This window comes from Ornithorhynchus anatinus, chromosome 11, assembly GCF_004115215.2.
Source record: "Ornithorhynchus anatinus isolate Pmale09 chromosome 11, mOrnAna1.pri.v4, whole genome shotgun sequence".
Lineage (NCBI taxonomy): Eukaryota > Metazoa > Chordata > Mammalia > Monotremata > Ornithorhynchidae > Ornithorhynchus > Ornithorhynchus anatinus.
Genome location: NC_041738.1, coordinates 23,879,777 through 23,901,844, shown reverse-complemented (window position 1 = coordinate 23,901,844; position 22,068 = coordinate 23,879,777). Strand labels below are relative to the sequence as shown.

Sequence of the window (22,068 nt, the reverse complement as noted above, 5' to 3'; positions counted from 1 at the left end):
GACAAGCTACTTAAGCATATTAAAACCCTTGGACTAGTAGTTTTGATAAGACTCTTGGCCGCTAAAGGGGAAAATGCCCTAAATACTAAACTCGGCAGAAATAAAACATGCAAAAACTATTTTAGGACTGACTTCTTGCTTTCCTTTCTGCATTATCCTCCTCAGTGGCACTGGGTGGAGCGTATAATACTTACATGGGCTATGGATGGCCGTTTAACTTTAATCATCCCCATCTCCTCCCTCCAGATGTATTACCAGTAAGTAGCAGGTTTGAATTTTACCTCCTCTATCTCCCACTCAATTTCCAGTGGATGTGCTAATGAGCAGTGAAAAGGTCAAATCAAGACATGGTCAATAGGAGGGAGAAGGACCAGCAAGGGGCCTGGATAATTAGGATTTAGCTGCAGTCCTTTCAAAAACTAGGATTCCAGCTTAGCCCTCGGTGGAAACTGTACATTATGCCACTTCAAAAAAGGCAGGACCTTCAGCTTGCCAAACCAGTGCATTTACAGAAGAGGGACGGGACAATTACCGGGCTAAAATAACCATCCGAATCAAGCTCTCTGCTGAAGCAAACACACTAGAGGGTTTAGTTTGCCAGGTATTCTTTTAATGACAGAATTATAAAAGACCTTGAACATCTTATTTTCAGACTGCCTTCTTTTGAAACAAATGAATTGCTTTTAATTACAAATACTGTAATAAGACAATGCTTTTTTGGCAAAACCAATAAATACAAGAATTTTTGAACAAATGTTCGCTTTCTCTTTTTATTTTTTTGGAAAAATATGCTGGATCTTAATTAGACTTATTCCCTACTATCCCTTCCTTCCTAGAGTTGATCTGATGGTATGAAAACGAAAAAAAAAAGTGTCTACCTCTGCTGTAAAGAGCTCCTTTGTGATCATTCTTCCAATGAAATTGCTCTTTTTAAGAGTTTCAATCGTCACAAAAATCACTGAATTACTCTTACCAATGAACTGATTAGCGGCGGGGGGAGGAGAGGAAAGAAAAAAATTTATCAAACATACATATGTATAAACTTTACCATAAACAATTATGCATATCGAAAAGATAAGACACCTGTAATTTTTTTTTTAAAAGGTACAAAAAAATTGAAAACCTGAATTACAGAAAAGAAAGTCAAATTTATTTAATGAAAAACTAGAAGTTAATAAAAATTAGCAAATACACCAAAAAAAATATACACAAACAGCAGCAATACTATGTAGTGACTTACAAAGGGGGGCGGGGGGGAAGCAGCGGTCAAAGACCACTCAACATGGCTTGTCAGTCAAGGGGGGCGAGGGGGGTGGGGGGGGAGAAACACAAACAAAAACACAAAAACAGTATTCTCTTCAACAGTACAATCAATCTACAAACACAAGTTTAGAATTATTTTACAACATTTCCTGTAGAATTAACTTTCTTCTTAATACAAAAGATGCCCATTTTGGGTGTATATATATTTTCAGTGGTTTACTGTTGACATATTTTTAAATATATTAGTGTTACTACATGCAACTGCTTCCTGTAATTTTAAACAGCCTTTCCTCGTATTCACCTTCACACGTCTAGCTTCCGTCTACCAAAATCGTCTGTATCTGGCAGTCAGAGATGGTTACCCTATTTTCTGTGACGTTAAATGCAACGGTTTTAAACACTGGCCTGAAAATGTTCGATCGCCATTTCAACACATCGAAATAGTTACATTGATGCCTAAGTTGCCATTTTCCGCAAAAAGCTGTGCAATGCTGGTGTCAAAAACTAGACAGTCACTATTCATAATAGCTGTTGCAATTCCCTCGTGAATAGATCGAGGAGTCGCTTCCCAAGTCAATCGCCGCCTATGACCATTTAGCTCGAGTCGATAAGCAAAATTTTCAGCTTGCTTGCGTGTTCCTATCAGCTGAACAATGGCGAAGAACTGCTGGTGACCATCGTATTTTTCCTGCTTCTCCAAGACTAACATGAAGTGGAAGCCAAAACAAGACTGCATCATAACCCAGTCAACGGCCCCAGGGAGGTTAATGTCTGTGGCGAGAAAAACTATATCCTCTCCCTGTAATGTTGTGATGGACTTATGCTGATGCATCAGGTGCGGCATGACAGCATCCAGAGAACCTTGCCATTTACACGAAGCGCCGGGACACGGACAGGAATAAGGCCTAAACTCACAGAGCTCCTCGTGGTCTGCTTTTTCTGTGTGCGGAAGAGTTATCTCACATCCAGAAGAGGCATATTTACATGGGAACAGTACGGAATTGGCAACTTTTTCCATGGCCAAGTTGCGGATGGACCCCAACGGGCCTCGGCAGGTTGGGCAGCATGTGAGCTTTGGGCGACAGTTGCTACAGACAAGGTGGCCGCTCTGACACTGGAGGATGGGGGGCAACACATAGTCAAAGCAGACGGGGCACTCGAAGAGACTGGCCAAGTCATTGTTGGAAGCTGTTGTGCCAGTCAGGGCAGGCACCCGCTGGGACGGCGTACACTTTGAAGTCCCGGTAGGTAGTGCTGTAGCAGTCTGACGGCTCATTTCTGCAAGCAAAGAGAAAACACTGTTACCTTTCGGAATCGCAGACGTGATCTTCCGCAGGACAGAGGTTCCGCAGGACAGAGTTCTTCCCCCACCGGGGGGTTGCTCAAATATGATCAACTGGGATTGTTGCGATTTCTGGATGACCAACAAGAGGGCCTCAACATCCTAAAATTATGAAACACATCACCTACGACTCGTGCTGGGAGAAAAGGGAAGTAGAACACTCGAATACAGAGGAAAGTTCAACGGAATGCCCTTCTGGAAAGTAAATACCCACAGGACCGCCACTGAACACGACCGAATATTAATTTGGCACAGAAGAGAAGCAGCATAGCCTACTGGACAGAGCCCAGGCCTGGGAGTCAGAAGGACTTGGGTTCTAGACCCAGCCCCACACTTGTCCACTCTGGGGCCTTCAGCAAGTCGCTTCACTTTCCTGTATCGCAGTTGCCTCACATGTAAAATGGGAATTACGATTGCCAACCCCATGCAGGACGAGATCCGTGTATCTACCCCAGTGCTTAGGATGGTGCCCGATGCATAGAAAGCGCTCAACCAATACCGACTAGTGACAAATTTTAATCATATTTAGATAAAAAGGTATATGACTGTGAAGCAATTCAAACTACTTAGAATGACTGCTGAAGAGGTCAGAATCTAGATGCCATCCAGCACTCAGAACAGTGCCTGGAACATAGTAAGCACTTAAATACTATAATTTATATGAACAAATGAAGACAAGAGTAAAGGGGTAATTCTTAGGAAACACTTTCATTATAAAGGTTGCGTGAGAGTCACCCAGCCAACTAAAGCTGGCAGCCTCCACTGAACACACACACACACGCGCACACACTAAGTTTTACACAACTATACCAAAATTTGCTTCAAAGTTGGAAAAAACCAGTATGGAGTAAAGCATTTTGTCTTTTACTTAATTTTGGGAAAACGGAATTGGAAGCTATTACACTGGCAACCTACTCTGCTTCCATTTTTGTTAGACAATCGTGTTACATCTCTGAAGGCTTCAAGACATGCTCAAAATAGTTAAGTTGCAATTAGAAGCAAAAAAGAAGAAAATCCAAAGAGGTCAAAAGTGGTAGTTTGGGGTTAATGTAGAGTTCAAATTCTGGAAACGTATTATTCAGATGGTCTTAGATGGCTAAAACACACCTCTTGCCCCACTCCCAGCTCCCCAGGGAGGGTAGGGTAGGAGGCCTCTGGGACTATTAGCTCACTCCCAGTCTAGAGATTCGGCAGTTGGGAGCCAGCTGATGTTTCACCTGCCACCTTGGGGATCCAGGCTTCAGCCACCTTTAATAATAATGTTGGTATTTGGTATTTAGGCACTTACTATGTGCAGAGTACTGTTCTAAGCGCTGGGGGAGATACAGGGTCATCACGTTGTCCTACATGAGGCTCACAGTCTTCACCCCCCTTTTACAGAGGAGGTCACTGAGGCACTGAGAAGTGAAGTGACTTGCCCACGGTCACACAGCTGGCAAGGGGCAGAGCCAGAATCCGAACCCATGACCTGACTCCCAAGCCCGGGCTCTTTCCACTGAGCCACGTTTTAATCTGGGCTGTACTTCTCTACCCAGCCCAGGTAGAGGCTTGGAAGAGACAAAAGGTGTCTTTCTACCTTGTCATCTATATCCAGGCCCAACGTGATTATAATTATGGTACCTGTTAGGCACTTTACTATGGGGAAAGGAATGAGAAGCAGCATAGCCTAGTGGTAGAGCATGGGCCTGGGAGTCGGAAAGGCCTGGGTTTTAATCCCAGCTCCGCCACTTGTCTCTGCTGTGTGACCTTGAGCAAGTGACTTTACTTTTCTGGGCTTCAGTTACATCATCTGTAAAAAGGAGATTAAGACCGTTAGCCCCATGCAAGACATGGACTGTGTCCAACCTGATTAGCTTGTATTTATCCCGCATTAAGTACAGTGCCAGGCACATAGTAACGCTTAGCAAATACCTTAAAAAAAAAACAAAAATATCCTTTACTAAGTGCTGGGATAGTACATGATAATTAGTTTGGATACAGTTCCTCTTCCACATGGGGTTCATAGTAAGTAGAAGGGCTACTAAGTAGTTCTACCAAGTAGAATTTACCCTGTAAAAGGCATTTAACCATTCTGATCTTAACCACATTTTTTAACAAGTTTTTTTAAGGCAAAATTTCTACTTTTTCCTCCCCTTCCTTTAACAAGACAGTGAGCCACTTTGACAATGCCAGTCATAGACGAGCCACAAATCTGGACTGAAAAAATATAATCTACAATTTGGCACCTAGTTCTATTAGCTCACAACATCCACCACAGAGAAGAAGTGGTGTGTGGTGATCTGGCTAGTTAAGGGAACCAAAATGAGACCAGCATCTCTCTAGAGATCAAAGCCACTGAGAGTCACTCTTTTCCTTCCTCGGCCCATTTCTCTGGGAAACAAACTACGTCTAGTGGCAATGGCTCTTGACTGTAAGCCCGGTGTGGGCAGGGATTGTCTCTGTTGCTGAACTGTACTTTTCAAGCGCTTAGTACAGTACTCTGCACACAGTAAACGCTCAGTAAATACTACTGAATGAAAATGTTGCCCACCAGGCCTACAATGTCATCTTCAAAACCCTTCTTCTTCTGCTAAAGATACTTCTGCCCTTCTAACTTCAGTACTCCAAAAATTTCCGGCTATCAGACTAAGTTTCTCGATGGATGGTCATTTCCTTTATTCTGATGGCAGGCTCCCAAGTGCCTACCAAGGGCTCTGTGCCCAGCAGGTGCTCAAATGCCTATGACTGAATGGAAAGGACCTTAAGAGCACATCTAGACCAGTGTCTCTGCTGATCCCTGATCCACATTACCACTGCAAGCCCAAGCCCGGTCCACTCTCCTCCCCCTAGAACCAGCACCCAGCTCCGATGAACCCGCCTCCTCTTTCCCCCTCCCATCACTCCCTAATCTTCTGCCTCCTTGCGGACTGGAATGTTTTATGCCCTCTTCCACGAGTTTTCCTCTCCCTCCCCACAAAAGCAACAAGCTGAGGGGAGGAAAATGCTGAGAGTCAAAGGAAGAGTAAGTGGGAGTGGGAGAGACTGCGAAGGAATGAAGTCCCCAGGAACGGGGGGGGGGGGGGGGGGGTGTACTGGAAATGTAAATAGGGACTGGATTTCCTCAGGTCTTTTTACCCTACTCATAGGGGCTGGGGAGGGCCCTTTGAAAAACTGTTCCTTGATATCCTATAGTCTCATTTATTTTTCAAGATTCTCAAAGATGTTTTTAGCAACTATTTGAAAAAATTCTTTTCTCCTAACTTTCCCAGATTGATCATTAAAATGCCACGCAGAAGAGAACTAAAAGTTAAAATGAGTTCCATTAAAACTGAGCCTAATGGTAGTTTGTTTTTTGTTTTTTGGTGAAGCCATGGTCATTGCTTAATAAATTTTTGCAGACTAGCTTAAGTGTTTGACATTTACAACTAGGCACTCCCAATATTTTCTTGGTATCAGAGGCACCTAGGATTCTGGAAAAAGCACAGGCGAATCGGGCACCCTTAACATTAGACATTTCTTTCCTCATTGCTTCATTAAATAAGTGAGATGACAGACACCACAGGTCCTTCAGGAACCCTAATACCTACGTAGGTATATTTCTTGTAGGCAAGATTTCAAAGAATATTTTGGGTCACTGCTATAAGATATAAATCATTATGCTGATGATTTAGTCCTGCTTAGTGACAAATTTGACAGGCATCTATTTTTGTGGTGACCAACATAAAAATGAAGGGAAGTGGGTCTTCACGGGCCAGTTCATTTCAAGTCATCGCTTACTAACTGGATAAGCAATACGGCCTACCGATCCCCAAGGGGCAGCAATTACACAACTCTTTCTACACAGAGTAAGAGCTCAATACATTCCGCTGACTGATTAATACTTAAACACTAAGCCCATAGATGCCAATTTTCCTACGAGGCAAGAATTCTAACCCGTCTGCCTATTTAGGCATCCTGTCTCCCATCTGTTCAACTCTAGTACCTACGATTGGCAAAGATTTCTACTACACTAAGTTCACTTTCCACAAAAGTCTGAAATAACCTGGCACACAAGTCTTCCTTCCCGTACAGTCACGGAAGTCTGAATGTTCGCAAAATGCGAAAGCCACGACTCGCGGCCTCGATACGGGGCCTCTCTGTCCCTCTCCCGGCATCACTCGCTTATAATCATCAGAAAACTTAAGACGCGCAGCCAGCTCGACTCTCAAAAGGAGATTCATGAGTTAATCCAACAACCAACGGAGAGTCCCCAAGAAGAGTTTAACCCGGCACGTTAGAGAAACTAGACCACAATGAGAAAAGATAAAGTCTCGGAGAACAGACCTACGTGAACAGAATTCCTGGTTCTCATAAAAAAACCAAACCTCAACCCCCACATTCGCTTACCAAAAACTCCGCTCTCCCACAGGAACGTGTGACTTTTAAAGAAAAAATCGTCGGCAGGCGGAGACAGAAAGAAAGTTGCGGTCCCCCCCGCCCCGGCCCCCCCCCCCCCCGACCGCCCCGTTCCCCGGCACACCCGGCCCCACCTATTTTAGCCTTTTCTCAGGTTCCCGGCTACGAGGGCCGGGGTGGTTACCCCCTGTCCGTACCTTTCCTCTTCCTGGTCCTAGCGGCTGGTAGGCATGTAAGCAAGACTCCCTTCCACGAGTACAGAAAGTGGAGAGCAGGTTTCGCCGTCATGAGGAGTGCGGCGGCTCATGGCGTTTGGGCCGGGCCGGCGGAGGGGGCGGCCTGCTCGCCGAAGCGGCGGCCCCACGGAGGCTGCTGCTTGGGGTGGGGGGCCAGAGCTGGGACGGGGCCGGGCTCCTCTTCGGCTCGGGGGGTGGGAGGCCGGGATCCGGTCCCGCAGGCGGCAGGGCGCCCGTGGCGGGCCGGTGCGCGGCTGTGCGGTGCGGCCGGGGCCCGCCCGTCCTCAGACCCGCCTCCCACCGTCACGGGACCGGTGGGAGGGGGTGGGGGAGGGGGAGGGGGGGACGCACGCGCGCCCCCGAGGCGGCAGCCAGCGGGACGCCCCCCTCCCCCGTTTCAAAAATAATTTCAATAGACGAGAAAAGCGGTCGGGGCCGGGCTCCCAGGGGCAGCCCCTTCTCCCGGCCCGCTCCCTAAGATGGCAGTGCCAAGTCACGGCGGGCCCGGTCCGGTCCTGCCCGGCCTCCCCCGCTTAGGTCCCCAGCCACCAGGCCAACCCTTACACACTCCGCTCCTGAATCGGACCCCGCACCGAAAGCGAGACGCCTTTCCGGGAGGGCAAAACGTTGTTGTTGTTGTCGTCCGGCCTCCCCGGCACCTTTACCCCTCTGCTCCAACTCCCTGTCGGCGTCAAGAGCGGACAGTGCAAACCCCACCCACAGAGTAACACCCAAAGGCCGCCGTGTCCTTTCCCCGAAGTTTTTAACTGCTTCCTCCGTTCGTTTTGTTCCCACCGAGTTTCTACGCTACTCCTTTGGTCGAAAGAAACGCATCGGGAACAAACGTCCGGCACCGCGAGACGCCCGGGGACGACAATCCCGAGAGGCGAAAGACAGGCGCTCTCCAACACGGCTAAAGTTTTCCCCAGTGGAAGCAATAATCCCCAAAAGTGGAGACCGAGACCGTCGTCTCCCGACCCGCGCTGTAATCCTTAAACCTCTGGTTCAACTCGTATTCGGCTCCTACTGACGCTTTTGGAAAGCCATTTTAAATTCGGCTCATTGGGCACCAGGTTTTACAAGCATCACCCCTTTCTCGACAAGGTCCCGGGCCTTGCACATGATTGCATCAGCTCTTGTGTATTCAGTTTTTAACCTGTAATTACATCAGGCAGAGAGCGGCCTGGGCTCACGGTGTGAAGTCTACAGAATAGCAAAAATATATCCTAAATTTGCCTGATCCTCGACTGGCTGTTTATTGGGAAACTTTATCGGCCAGTTTCGTGGAAAAATGATCTGAAGCTTGATTACCAATGGGAGCTGAAAAAACCAAGTTTAAGGAGATCGATCGGGGAATATCTTTATCTGTCCAACCCTATTTGCTTGTATTCACCCCAGCGCAAAGTACAGTGCTTGGCCCACAGTGTGCGCTTAAATACCACAATTATTGTAATTATTACTACCATTATTCCTTAGATCAATATAGACCAATATATTTTTTGTTTTCTTAAGATAGCCACTTAAAATGCATTCCTTGGGAGGAGGGTTAACTCATCTGCCCCCTCAAAAAAAACCCAAAACAACAACAAAAAACAACCACCACACACCTCAAGTGTGATTTTTAAACTACACGCAAAATGCAACTCTATATTAGTTGTTTCCTACTTAAGAATTCACCAAGAATTAAAAATATTCTTACCAAAATTTTTAATGAAGTGAGCCACTAGATATAAGGAAAATTAAACCCAAAACAGGTTAAAATGACAAATTTTACACAGCTTACGACCTAAGCTCGGGTTTGGGGGTAAACACTAAAAGAGGAAAACAATACCTAGCGGTTTCAAGGTTAAAAATATCTGGATAAAAAAAATAATTTTGATATTTACTATGTGCCAAAGTACGGTTCCAAGGCACTAAGGAAAGTTAAAAGTCAGACTGGACAGGGTCCCTGTTTTAAGTTTGTATTTTATCGATACATAGTGACACTATTACCGCACTACCGAGTGTCCTTCAAAAATGCCCCCGCTTCAAGGGCACAGCCCCATCCTAGTGGCACCATCCCTCCAGCTACCTCAGCATTCCCACCAGGGATCCCTCCCTCGCTTGGCTCGACACCGTTAATATTTGTCACTTATCCACTTGTGTTGGCTATTTTTATCTAAACTACATAACGATACTGTATGTTCATCATTTTACATCTTGTTCTCTTCATGACCAGTCACCTGGAGAGTCAGAACCAGGCCTCATACTCTTTTTACATATTCCCTCAACATCTAGTTACATAGAGTAGGCAAACTGTAAAACAGAGTTGTTGATTAAAGTTAATAGATTGCACCCAGAGCCAAAATATTCTATTATAAATAAGTCTTAATGAGGTGTTGCATTTTATATTCGATTACTACTTTGTATGAAAATTATTTGCAAAGTTGGTAAAAATTTTAGTTTGTTTTCCAAGATCTTATCTGCCCTACCTTTTCCATTTCTCTTTACAAAACTGTTGAACAAAAGGTTCCTTTTTCTTAATAATAATTAAAAAAAGACTTCCCTTTATCTAGTCACACTTTGCCTGGCTACAGAAATAACACAACAGTGAGATCTTTATAAACCACAAACACGTCTATGTTAGTATTAGCTATTTTAACAATCACACTCATTAAAATCAGGTTTATGGATATTATTTTCTAGTAGCTATAGTAATTGGAATACTTGAAAAAAATTATCATTAAAAATTGTCTGAATGAACCTAGTAGGGAAAAAAAATCATTTCTGTCATACACACTTATAAAACTAAGACAAGTGGATTGGAAGCCAACACCTAGGGTGTCAAGCACACCATTCCAGCTCTATCAGGATGAAAATGGGAAGGTCCAATACAATTTATTATCCTGAAAAAGAGAACTCCTTAATTTCAACAACTAAAAGTTTCCAAAACAATAAAAAAGCATATCCTGTTTTTAAAGCTCTGCATTTTGAGGCAATCCATCAAGTCACAAAATACCACACTTGCTTATGCATGTTTACTAAGTGTATTTAATCATGGTCTCCTTTAGTCTCATTCCTATGAAAATGTGGGGGAATTAGGAAACTATCTACTAAAAACACCATTTGAAACTGGTATGCCACTCAGAGAACACTCTTTTGGAGGATAATAGAAGAATGCCAGGGTCCCCAAATGTTCTCTCACCCATTTTATAAATCTTACTGGAATTTAAAAAAGAAGTGGGGAGGGATCACATTTTTGCTCTCATTTGAAAACTTTATACCTTTGTACTTTACTTACCTCAAAGGAGGATTGTGAAATTAACAGCTCCTTAAAAAATGAAAGCCTTTTTTCCCTATCCCTTTTATATATATCTTAAAAGATGGATAAAAGAAAACTCCTCATATCTCTGCCTCCCACCTAACTGGTGTCCCTCAAGATTCAGTTCTGGGTCCCCTTCTATTCTCCATCTACACCCACTCCCTTAAAGAACTTATTCACTCCCATGGCTTCAATTACCACCTCTAAGTGAATGATTCCCAAATCTATATCTCCAGCCCTGATCTCTCTCCCTCTCTGTAGTCTCACCTTTCCTCCTGCCTTCAAAACATCTCTACTTGGATGTCCTCCCATCACCTCAAGCTTAACACAACTAAAACAAAATTTATCTTCCTACCCAAAGCCTGTCCTCCCCCTGACTTTCCCCCAACACTGTCAACAGCATCACCATCCTTCCTGTCTCACAAGTCCATCACCTTGGCATTATCCTTGACTTACTCTCTCTCATTCAACGCACATACTCAATCTATCACTAAATCCCATAGGTTCGATCTTCACGACATGGCAAAAATCTGTCCTTCTCTCTACCCCAATTGCTACCGTGTCAATTCAACCACTTATCCCTAGCCTTCCTTTGATTACTCTATCAGCCTCATTGCTGACCTCCCTGGCTCCTTTCTCTCCCCGCTCCAGTTCATTCTTCACTCTGCTGCCCAGATCTCTTTCTACAAAATTATTCAGGACATGCTTCCCTACTCCTCAAGAACCTCCAGTGCTTCCCCAACCACCTCTGCATCAAACTCCTTACCATTGGCTTTAAAGCACTCTATAACCTTGCCCACTCCTTCCTCAACTTGCTACTCTTCTACTACAACCCAGCCAGGACACTTCGCTCCTCTGATGCCAACCTATTCACTGTATCTCATTCAAACTCACCACCGAACTCTCATCTACGTCCTGCCTCTGGCCTGGAACGCCCTTCCTTTCCCATCCAACAGAAAAATTACTCTCCCCACCTTCAAAACCTTTTGGAAGGCATACCTCCTCCAAGAGGCCTGGCCTTCCCTAAGCATTCATTTTCTCTTTTCCCTGATTTGCTCCCTTTATTTATCCCCCACTCTCCCATCCCAGCCCCAAAGCATTTATGTATATAACCCTAATTTATTTATATTAATGCTTGTCTCCCCCTCTAGACTGTAAGCTTGTTGGGGGCCGAGAATGTATCTGTTCTCTATTGTTGGGTTGTACTCTCCCAAGCACTCACTACAGTGCCCTGCACATGGTAAATGGTCACTAAGTACAACTGATATCTGCACTCTGGTTTTAAAATATTTCCTTGTCCAAGGGCTATCAGCCACTAGAATCCTAATCCGTAGAAGAAATTAATTATATTCTATCTTCCAGAAAATAACTTTGGACTTAGCACTGAGTAATCAAGTTCAACTTGGGGTTGAAAATGATAGTTTAGTTTACCACCCTTTAATATGTCATCAAATAAAAGAAAAATGTGCCTGACTAATCTGAATGCTTGCTATATCATCCTCTGGACCCTTCATGTCAGACGTTTTGCCCTCTGAGATGACTTTCATATGACTACCAACCTTCAAAAACCTACATGGATACTGTCAGAGAGGAGCTGTAGGAAGGTTCATCTTCACACTCTAAGCACTTGTATTCTTTAGCAGAGAACAGAGAAGCAGCTTGGCCTAGTGGATAGAGCACAGGCCTGGGAGTCAGAAGCATGTGGGTTCCAATTCCAGCTCTGCCACTTGACTGCTGGGTGACCTTGGGCAAATCACTTCACTTCTCTGTGTCTCTGTTACCTCATCTGTAAAAATGGGGATTAAACTTTGAACCCCATAGGGTACAGGGGCTGAGTCCAACCTGATCTGCCTGTATCCACCCCAATGCTCAGAACAGCACATGGTATGAATATCACAATTAAAAGCTGTAGCTCAAAAAATTATCTGTCATGAGCCCTCAAGGAGCTTCAGTACTTCAGTACACTCTTGTGGCTATAATTCTCAGCTGCATAGTAGCCAGGATTCTCTCCTTTCAGAGACCCCCCCATGATCCATCTAAGTCACTAGAAAAGTCCACTCTTATGCTCCAGTTTTGAATCTTTAGCAACTGGAACTGCTTGGTGGAGCTTCCTTCCTCCAATTCTTACATGCGTGTCCATAGTGAGACAATTTAATGAAGCTGACAAAAATTATCCTCTGTGATCAATAGCTAAATATGAACTTCAAAGTTCAGAAAGCTATGAAGGAAGAACACAGGCACTGATGAAGCCAACCTAGCTCAGACAAGATGAGTAAAATTGTTAAAAAGAATTGGCACATTCCAATTCAGCTGTTCCAGACTGATTTGGGAAATTCTCTACTTTGACGGAAGAGCAGGCCATTCATTTTACAATTTGTAATTTTACAATCTGCTTCAGTGTTAAAGGATTTTGCTGAAAATATGATCCAAAACTTAAAGATACAAAACTGGCAACATGGGGCGGGGGGTCCACTCCCACCTTCTCAAATCTTTATCAGGCCTTGGTTCTGTTGACAGTATTAACTTGTTCTCCTCCTACCTCCCTGACCACTCAAACTCATTCTCTGGGTCATCCTTTTACTACAGACATCCCAGAGGCCTTTGTCCTGGGTCCCCTACTCCTCTTACTCTACACTTACTCTCTAGGGGAATTCATCCACTCACATGGTTTCATTTACCCTCCTTTGCAGAAGACTTCATATCCCTTTCTTTAGCCCTGACCTGAACTCATCTGACATGCAACTTCACATCTCTTCTTGGCTCCAAGACACTTCCATCTGGGTGTCATCTTTCCCCCAGACCCACTCTTCTCCCTAGATTTCCCATCTCTGTCAATAACACTTCCCCATCCCAGAAGCCTGCAACCTCAGTATCACCTCTGACTCTATCTTTCCATTTTCACATTCAGTCTGCCAAAACCTGACACTTCTTCCTGCTGTAACATCTCCTGGGTTCATCCCTTCCTCTTCCACCAACACTGTTACCACCCTGGCACAAGTTCTGGTCTTTCCATGGCTAGACTATTACATCAGCCTCTTCCCTCTCCAATCTATGCTATGGATTACTTTAGTCTTCTAGACTGTGAGCCCGTTGTTGGGTAGGGACTGTCTGTTGCCGAATTGTACTTTCCAAGCGCTTAGTCCAGTGCTCTGCACACAGTAAGTGCTCAAAATATAAGACTGAATGAATTACTTTTTCTGACGTAGGACCTCCCCTCAACTCAGCTATGAGGTTTCCACCCAAATCTGCAGAAGAGCCAAGGTGAGGTGAGTGGATTGGCTACTCCAGCACAGGCCAAAATGCGATGCAGACAAGAACCCACACCAACCATCTTCCTTCCCTTCCTCATTTGATCTATCCTAGGAATTCTTGCAGTCAGAGCAGAAGAGGGTAGTAGTGTAAACAAAGTTGTAAAGCGACTTTTAGACATTACTTCCAGCACTGTATCCAAGGTTCTGGCCTAAAGCTCACAAATAAAGTCCCTCTACTTCTTTGCCATTCAGAAAATCTCCTCCTCTTACGTGAACGAGGCACTGCTGGCAACACTTTGCAATAGCGACTGCAAAAATTCAAAGGCGTAATGTGGAAGCAGCATGGCCAAGTGGATAGAGCACGGGCCTGGGAGTCAGAAGGACCTGGGTTCTAATCCCAGCACCTCCACTTGTCTGCTGTGTGATCTTTGTCAAGTCACTTCACTTCTCCAGGCCTCAGCTACTTCACCTGTAAAATGGGGATTAAGGCTGTGAGCCCATCGTGGGACAGGGACTGTATCCAACCTGATTGGCTTGTATCCCCCAGGTAAAGAATACAGTGCCTGGCACATATTAAGCACTTTTAAAATACCACAATTATTAGAAATGGTATGGTGTTTCTGAGCCAATTTAAGCCTCCTCCCCAAACTCAGCAAGCATGCTGAAAGCCCAGGCTTTATCACAATCCCTGGGAGAAGACAGGAGTGAGAAGGAAGAATGCAGGGATGAGCAGGGATGAATGGGTTGCACCACACAATTACGCATTCCACTCAAGGTCAGAACCCAGCTCAACTGGAATGTTTGAGATCCCACCACTAATTCAGTCGATTGCTAAGCAAAGGTACTATAGTCAAATATAAACTACACACCTCTAAGGGAGCCCTCCTTTCTCTCACAAAAGTGGCGGGGGTGGGGAGGGCATTAATCCTATTTGTTGAAACAATAATAATATGGTATTTGTTAAGCACTTGCTATGTGCCAGGCACTGTACTAAGCACTGGCACTAGGTGAATGTGTTTACCACAAAGTTCTGCTTGGTGTATTAAAACAGCTGGCCAAACATCAATCATTTGACAACTCACACAGCAACATCACCAGCTTTAAAGGAGAAGATCAACCTATGTACCAGTATGACACGGTGCTAATTAGTATACAAAATTTCATCTCAAAAACCACACAGCTGCACCCTACCGAAGAGATATGAAATATCCAATAAGGGTCTAACATTAAATCCTCTGCTCCCAATACCTAAGTTGTAAGTAGCTGGGCCTATATCTGTAAAGCCTGGACACCCCCATCATCAGATCTCTGGGGTCCACGGGGCAGTACTGGGAGCACAGCACTTCCTTTCTCATCCACCATTATCACCGAGGAAAGATGTCCCACTGGCACAAGGCAGGCAGAAGTTAAGGCAGCAGCACTATGGCCCGGACCTCCCCACCATCTGGGTTCCAGGATCGATATAGGGGCACCTAAAACCAACGTCTGTTGGGCCTACACCATCAGTAGTAATGGTTTCTGACCAAAGAATCATCTACAGCATGCCACAAGGTAGACAAGCCCAGTAGGAAACCCCAAAACAGCTGGCTAACATAGGCTACGACGACTGGACCAGTTACCAAGACAATGGCTTTCCGGGTTACCATGCTCCACTACTGCTCAGTTGGGTCATAAATGGAAAAGAACTCTGTGTGCGCTTCACAATGACCTGCTCTTCTGCCCACTTCATTCATTCATTCAACCGTATTTACTGAACGCTTACTGTGTGCAAACGACTGTACTAAATGTTTGGAGAGTACAACAGACACATTCCCTGCCCGTGAGTTCACAGTCTAGAAGGGGAGACACACAAATATGAATACATAGAGGTGTATATGTAATATGCTGTGGGGATGGGAGGGAGGATGAATGGAGCAGCAAGTCAAGGTGACGCAGAAGAGCGTAGGAGAAGAGGAAGCGGAGCTTAGTCGGGGAAGGCCTCCGGGAGGAGATGTGCCTTCAATAGGCTTTGAAGAGGAGGGGAGAGTCATCAAAACAGCTGAAGCAACAGCGTACTGGAGTGAAGTAATAAATAATATAGGCTTTGAATAGGAGCACAGTTTGACCATGCTTAAGTCCAAGGGTGAAATTGCTAAGAGCAGTGGAGTATGAGGATTATTCCCTCTCTGCAGTAATGTACTGTTGATTTTTTTTTGTTATTTTTGTTTTGTTTTGGTGGGGGGCTTGGGGGGGTGTTATTGGTATTTGTTAAACACTATGTGTCAAACATAGTTTTAAGCGCTAGAGTAGGTGCAAGTTTAAGAGGTGAGACAGTCTCATATCCCATATGGGGCTCACAGTCTAGATTGGTAGCTCTTTATATTTTATCGTTGTTTCTTACTGATTTTGCCCAGTTGATTTTTTTCCCTTTGCATCTATCTTCCCAACCACCTTTTAGATTGAGCCTATATATACCTACCTCTAGCGCTTAAGTACCACACTTTGAACAAAATAAGCACTTTATACATGTCAGAATATGAAAGCACATAAAAACTAATAAAAAATCCTAAATCTGCCTGCTTCTTACTGTCGCAAATATCCAAACCTCAATTTCAAACAGAAAGGGAGATTTGAAATTTTCGTCATAATTAATTTTGAAAGCTAATGTTTGAGGGAGAAAGAGTTCCCTTTCCTGAAACCCTGCATCTTAAAAGTCATGTTTTCTGATTGGCCTGAGGGTCTGATTGGTAGATGCTCCCCAGGAGACTTGCTGATGTTCCCCTTTACTCTTCATAAAAGGAAATGTTACAAAACTCAAAAAACCTGTTTGTTTTAGTCTTTCTACATTCAGAATGCAACTGTTGCATAGATCCTAGGTCCAAAGATCACGAAAGAACAGTTAAAAGAGAGTAGTACACTTGAATGAGCAGAGTTAGCCTAATCTCCAATTTGCCTTTTGTTTTTCACTTTCCTTGTCCAATCATATTTATTGAGCACTTACTGTGTGCAGAGCACTGCAGTAAGCACTTGGGAAAGTATCATATCTCAGAGTTAGTAAACATATTCCCTGCCCACAAGCCTACAGTCCAGTGTCCAAGGTCCTTCAGAATTCCCAACCCTCAACTGATAATATTCGAGTGCTTACTGTGTGCAGAGCACTGTCGTAAATGCAATAAGAGTAGAAGACATGATCTCAGCATTCGAGAATCACCCTTTCATCACCAGTTTCAACTTTTCCTCCTCATTTCCAATGAACCCAATGCCTACATGACTAGGCACTCACAGTCAGGTCAGGGCCTGGAACATGTCTGTCTGGCTCATACATGTGGCTGATAAGTAGGGATGCCAACATCAAGTTTACTAGGGCTCAAAACACACCTCAAAAACTAGAGTTTGCCTCAACTGGCAATTTCCGCAGATTTAACCCAGGTAGAAGACAAGTGAATAGAACATTATACACCATGGACACATTATGTAGCCTCTCTCCTTTAGGAGTCAGTGAACGGAGACAAAGTTGTCAGGTACCTGGATGAACTTTTAGGCTAGCCACACACTCTTAGACCGATTTTGTTGGAGAAGCTGTTATCCAAGAGTTCCCATCTCTCACCATTAAATGCTGGCTAATTAATACAGATTTACTTACCATAAGCCTTGTTGACATTTTTTTTTTGAGTCCGCTAGCCCACTAAAATTCTCACTCAAGCTGCCAATGCCATAGTAATAATGAACCTGATGGAAGGAAGCATGTATCAGAAGAACAGGGGGGTTCAACTATAAATATCACAGAATTAAATAGCCAAAAGAATGCTACCTCATCCCATGAAAGCCTGGATCAATCAATGGTATTTATTGAGCCCTTATTGTGTGCAGAAAACTGTACTAAGCACAATACATAAAAGTTGGTAGACACATTCCCTGCCCACAGGAGTACAGAGTCTAGAGGACAAGCTTAGAGAGGCACCATTCTTTAGTATTAATTTAAGTCACCGCACTTGTACCTCATTTGTAGCTTAATAACAAGAAAAGTCAAATACGCTCTGTCACAAATTAATAAAAACTCTTTTGCATTGAACTATTTTCTTGTCCAAAACTGGAAATAAATTGTGGGCTTTTTTTTTTAAACATCAAATCATTAAATAGCATCTTGCCACAGGTTAAACATTTACATAGTGTTTTATTAAAACAATCTGAACATTTTCAAACTTGGTAGGTCAGCAGGTAAAAACATAGTCCCAAACACATTCCTATTGGTAATTTAAGTCATAATAATAATATTTCAGCATCAAATCTTAGGCAAAATACCATTTTTTAGGATAAAGCCTAGAAAAGCATCTTTGAAGAACAAGCTAAAATACAAGAAAATTAGTTGGTCCTTGAGTTGTAGTAAATCGTTTAATATGACAGAGCATGGAGTCACTTTTTCATGAAACAGCTGTTATCAAGACGTGCAGATGAGTCTAGAAGCATCTACTGGCATCCTGTTCCCTCACTGTTCAGCACACTTCTCTGTAGACCAGCTATCGACTCACATATGCATTGTCTCTTTTACCCACTGTTCACCATCCTTAATATATAGCGTAGCTCAGTGGAAAGAGTACTGGCTTGGGAGTCAGCGGTCATGGGTTCGAATCCGGGTTCTGCCACTTGGCAGCTGTGTGAGTGTGGGCAAGTCACCTAACCTCTCTGGCTCAGTTACCTCATCTGTAAAATGGGGATTAAGACTGTGAGCCTCACGTGGGACAACCTGATTACCCTGTAATAATAATAATAATAATGTTGATATTCGTTAAGCACTTACTTTGTGCAGAGCACTGTCTAAGCGCTGGGGTAGACACAGGGGAATCAGGTTGTCCAATGTGGGGCTTACAGTCTTAATCCCCATTTTACAGATGAGGTAACTGAGGCACAGAGAAGTTAAGTGACTTACCCACAGTCACACAGCTGACATGTGGCAGAGCCAGGATTCGAACCCATGACATCTGACTCCAAAGCCCGTGCTCTTTCCACTGAGCCATACCTACCCCAGCGCTTAGAACAGTGCTCTGCACAAAGTAAGCGCTTAACAAATACCAACATTATTATTATTATATGTTTAAGTGCTCTGAGAAAATTAAGAAAAAGAGGTTTAAAAATTGTTACATTACACAGGAGAAGGAAAAAAATGTTGATCTCAGTTCAGGCTGAAAGTGGGAATGCTGGGTAAGTTTATGAAGGATGAAGACTTATCATCCATGGCTTGGGATAATAACTGAGTCAACTGTGCTTACAGTGAAAAGAAATGAGACAAAAATTAGAGTTAATGTTGCTGTAAGTGCAGCTAAAAGTGTTTTCCATGTCATTCTATACTAAAGTTATTTACATTCAGAAGCTGGAAAAATACAGCTTGGACTGAAGACTTCCACCAGATAAGCATATGATTAGGGAAGATGCAACACAAAATAGGATGCTGCTTCAATTTGGGGGAAGAGCAATAATGTCTAAAACTATTTTTATAGCCAAAGGATAGTTTGAAAAATGTGAAAATGGTAGAGAGGCTTCATGATTCAATTGGTCGATGAAGCTACACCTGTAGACTGTAAAGCAGCAGCAATTTTTTTCTGGAGCAATTTGAAGAAGCTGATAAGAAGAAAAAAAAAACAACCAAGCAAACCTCTCTCATGTGTCCAAAACAAAGAACTAGCCAAAAAGCACCTTTTTTCAAAAGATGAGAAATTAGCTCCTGTGAAAAACCACTGACCTGTCTCTCTTGTGGCCATCCAACAAGAACTTTAGTAAAACTAATGTTCCTTAACTGAAGCCACAGTGTCCATGAACTGAAGGACAAAGACAACAGTTGTATTGGACAAATTCATTCAATCATACTGAGTGCTTACAAACTGGTAAGCACTATACTAAGTGCTTGCAAATTGGTAAGATCTCATGAGCCTGAAACCTAAGCCCTCTTTTCCCAATTTTTTTAATGATGTTCGTTAAATGCTTACTATGTGCTAGGCGCTGTACTAAGTGCTGCGGTAGAATACATAATAATGTTGGTATTTGTTAAGCTCTTACTATGTGCCGAGCACTGTTCTAAGCGCTGGGGTAGACACAGGGGAATCAGGGGTTGTCCCACATAGGGCTCACAGTCTTAATCCCCATTTTACAGATGAGGTAACTGAGGCACCGAGAAGTTAAGTGACTTGCCCAAAGTCACACAGCTGACAAGTGGTCCAGCCAGGATTCAAACCCATGACCTCTGATTCCAAAGCCCGTGCTCTTTCCACTGAGCCACGCTGCTTCTCTAATCAGGTTGGACACAGTTCATATCCCAAATGGGGCTCAGAATCTTAATCCCTGTTTTGCAGAGGAGGGAACTGAAGAGAGAGAAATTAAGTGACTTGCCCAGGGTCACACAGCACACAAGTGGCAGATGCAGGATTAGAACCCAGGTCCTCAAACTCCCAAGCCCATGCCCGTGTCACTAGACCATTCTGCTTCTCTGACCCTTGGTAGCTTTTTACACCGTTTCTTTTTACATTTTTTCCAAGTGTACATACAGAATTGTCCTGCATACTGGAAGATGACACTGCTCAAGGTAGAGTTCACTTATGGACACCTGAATGGCTGAATAGATCAAGCAGCGTGGCTCAGTGGAAAGAGCCAGGGCTTTGGAGTCATAGGTCATGGGTTCGAATCCCGGCTCTGCCACTTGTCAGCTGTGTGACTGTGGGCAAGTCACTTCACTTCTCTGTGCCTCAGTTACCTCATCTGTAAAATGGGGATTAAGACTGTGAGCCCCACGTGGGACAACCTGATTCCCCTGTGCCTACCCCAGCGCTTAGAACAGTGCTCTGCACATAGTAAGCGCTTAACAAATATCAACATTATTATTATTATTATTAGATAAAAGATAATCAGATTGGACATGATTCCTGTTCCACATGGGACTTAGCCTAGAAAAGCACTTCTGAAGCACCATAAGCTAAAGTACAAGAAAATTAGTTGGTCCTTGGTCACCAATGTGAAACCTGCAGTTCTGACCATACCATACACAAACAAAAATTAATCATTTGCTGCTGAGCTTGTAACACCTCCCAGTTTCACTTTTGCCTTCTTGACTTCTGCTCCACTATGAACTTCTCAAGAGTGTCTCAGATTAATGTGCCACAGTTATCTCCAACTTTTGCCCGGGATGTCCAAATGTCTTGACTGATCAATCAGTGGTATTCTCTGAGAACTTACTAGGTGCAGAGCATAGCACTTGAGGAATCTTGAGGCTCCTTGAGTAATGCAATTGTGAATCACGGTCAAACGGTGCAGTCTGTCCTCCAATAACGTGGGGATAACTTCTTTGACAGACCTCATTTTGAGGAAAACTTGCACTTTAACCATACACAAGAACATAACCATTTATGCATGATCCACGTTGTCCTCTAGCCAGATACGCAAAAGAAAATTCTAATTTCCCAACAGCATGGTTGGCAGAACACATGGTGAATATGTGTTATTGTTTTGTGAATGGACTGTATACTCTTTTAGCTTTTAATGGTGCTTCTGCAAATCAATCAGTGGTATTTATTGAGCACTTACTGTGTATTCTGTACTAAATGCTTGGGAGAGTACAAGAAAATAGAGGTCGTTGATATTTTCTGCCCACAAGGAGCTACAGTCTAGAGGTAAAGCAAGACATTAAAGTAAGTTATGGATAAGTACAAAAGTGGCAGGATGAATATCAAGTGCATAAGTGATTAGACTGCATGCCTGTCAAAGGGCAGGGACTGTATCTGTTACCGATTTGTACATTCCAAGCACTTAGTACAGTGCTCTGCACATATTAAGCGCTCAATAAATCCTATTGAATGAATGATGCAGAAGGGAGAGGGAGTAGGTGAAATGAGGGCTTAGTCAGGGAAGGCCTCTTGGAGGAGTTGGGATTTCAATAAGGCTTTGAAGTTGAGGAAAGTAGTGTTGGCCTATCATATATAAAGGGGGAAGGAGATCCAGGCCAGAGGGAAGACACGGGAAAGGGGTCAGCGATGACATAAAATGAGATCAAGGTAGCGTGAGTAGGTTGGCACTGGCGGAGTGAAGCGTGTGGGCTGGGTTGTAGTAGGAAACTAGAATGAAGGGGGGAAAGCCGATTGAGTGTGGTAAGGAGTTGCTGTTTGAGGCAGAGGTTGATGGGCAACCACTGGAGATTTCTGAGGAGTGGGGAGATGTGGACTGACTTTTTTTTTTTTTTAAAAGAAAAATAGCCCGGGCAGCAAAGTAAGAACTGGTGTGGGGAAAGACAGGAGGCAGTGAGGAGGCTAATGCAGTAGTCAAGGTGGGATATGCTAAGTG

General features: G+C 43.7%; 1 protein-coding gene across 3 annotated transcripts in view; it reads right to left on the bottom strand.

Annotated features, from left to right (window-relative positions):
• Positions 1-588: 588 nt before the first annotated feature.
• Positions 589-22,068, bottom strand: part of SIAH1 (siah E3 ubiquitin protein ligase 1) — a 37,773-nt gene continuing 16,293 nt past the window's right edge. Inside the window, exons 1-2 of one of the 3 annotated variants that reach the window (XM_029075128.2) lie at positions 10,496-10,516; positions 589-2,541 (exon numbers count right to left, since the gene is read on the bottom strand). In XM_029075128.2, the coding sequence (XP_028930961.1) occupies positions 1,691-2,539 (849 nt within the window). In that variant the 5' untranslated portion in view covers positions 2,540-2,541; positions 10,496-10,516 and the 3' untranslated portion in view covers positions 589-1,690. Of the gene's footprint in view, positions 2,542-7,176; positions 7,482-10,495; positions 10,517-22,068 lie in introns of those variants that run through there. The other 2 variants (XM_029075126.2, XM_029075127.1) reach the window with 2 other exon arrangements.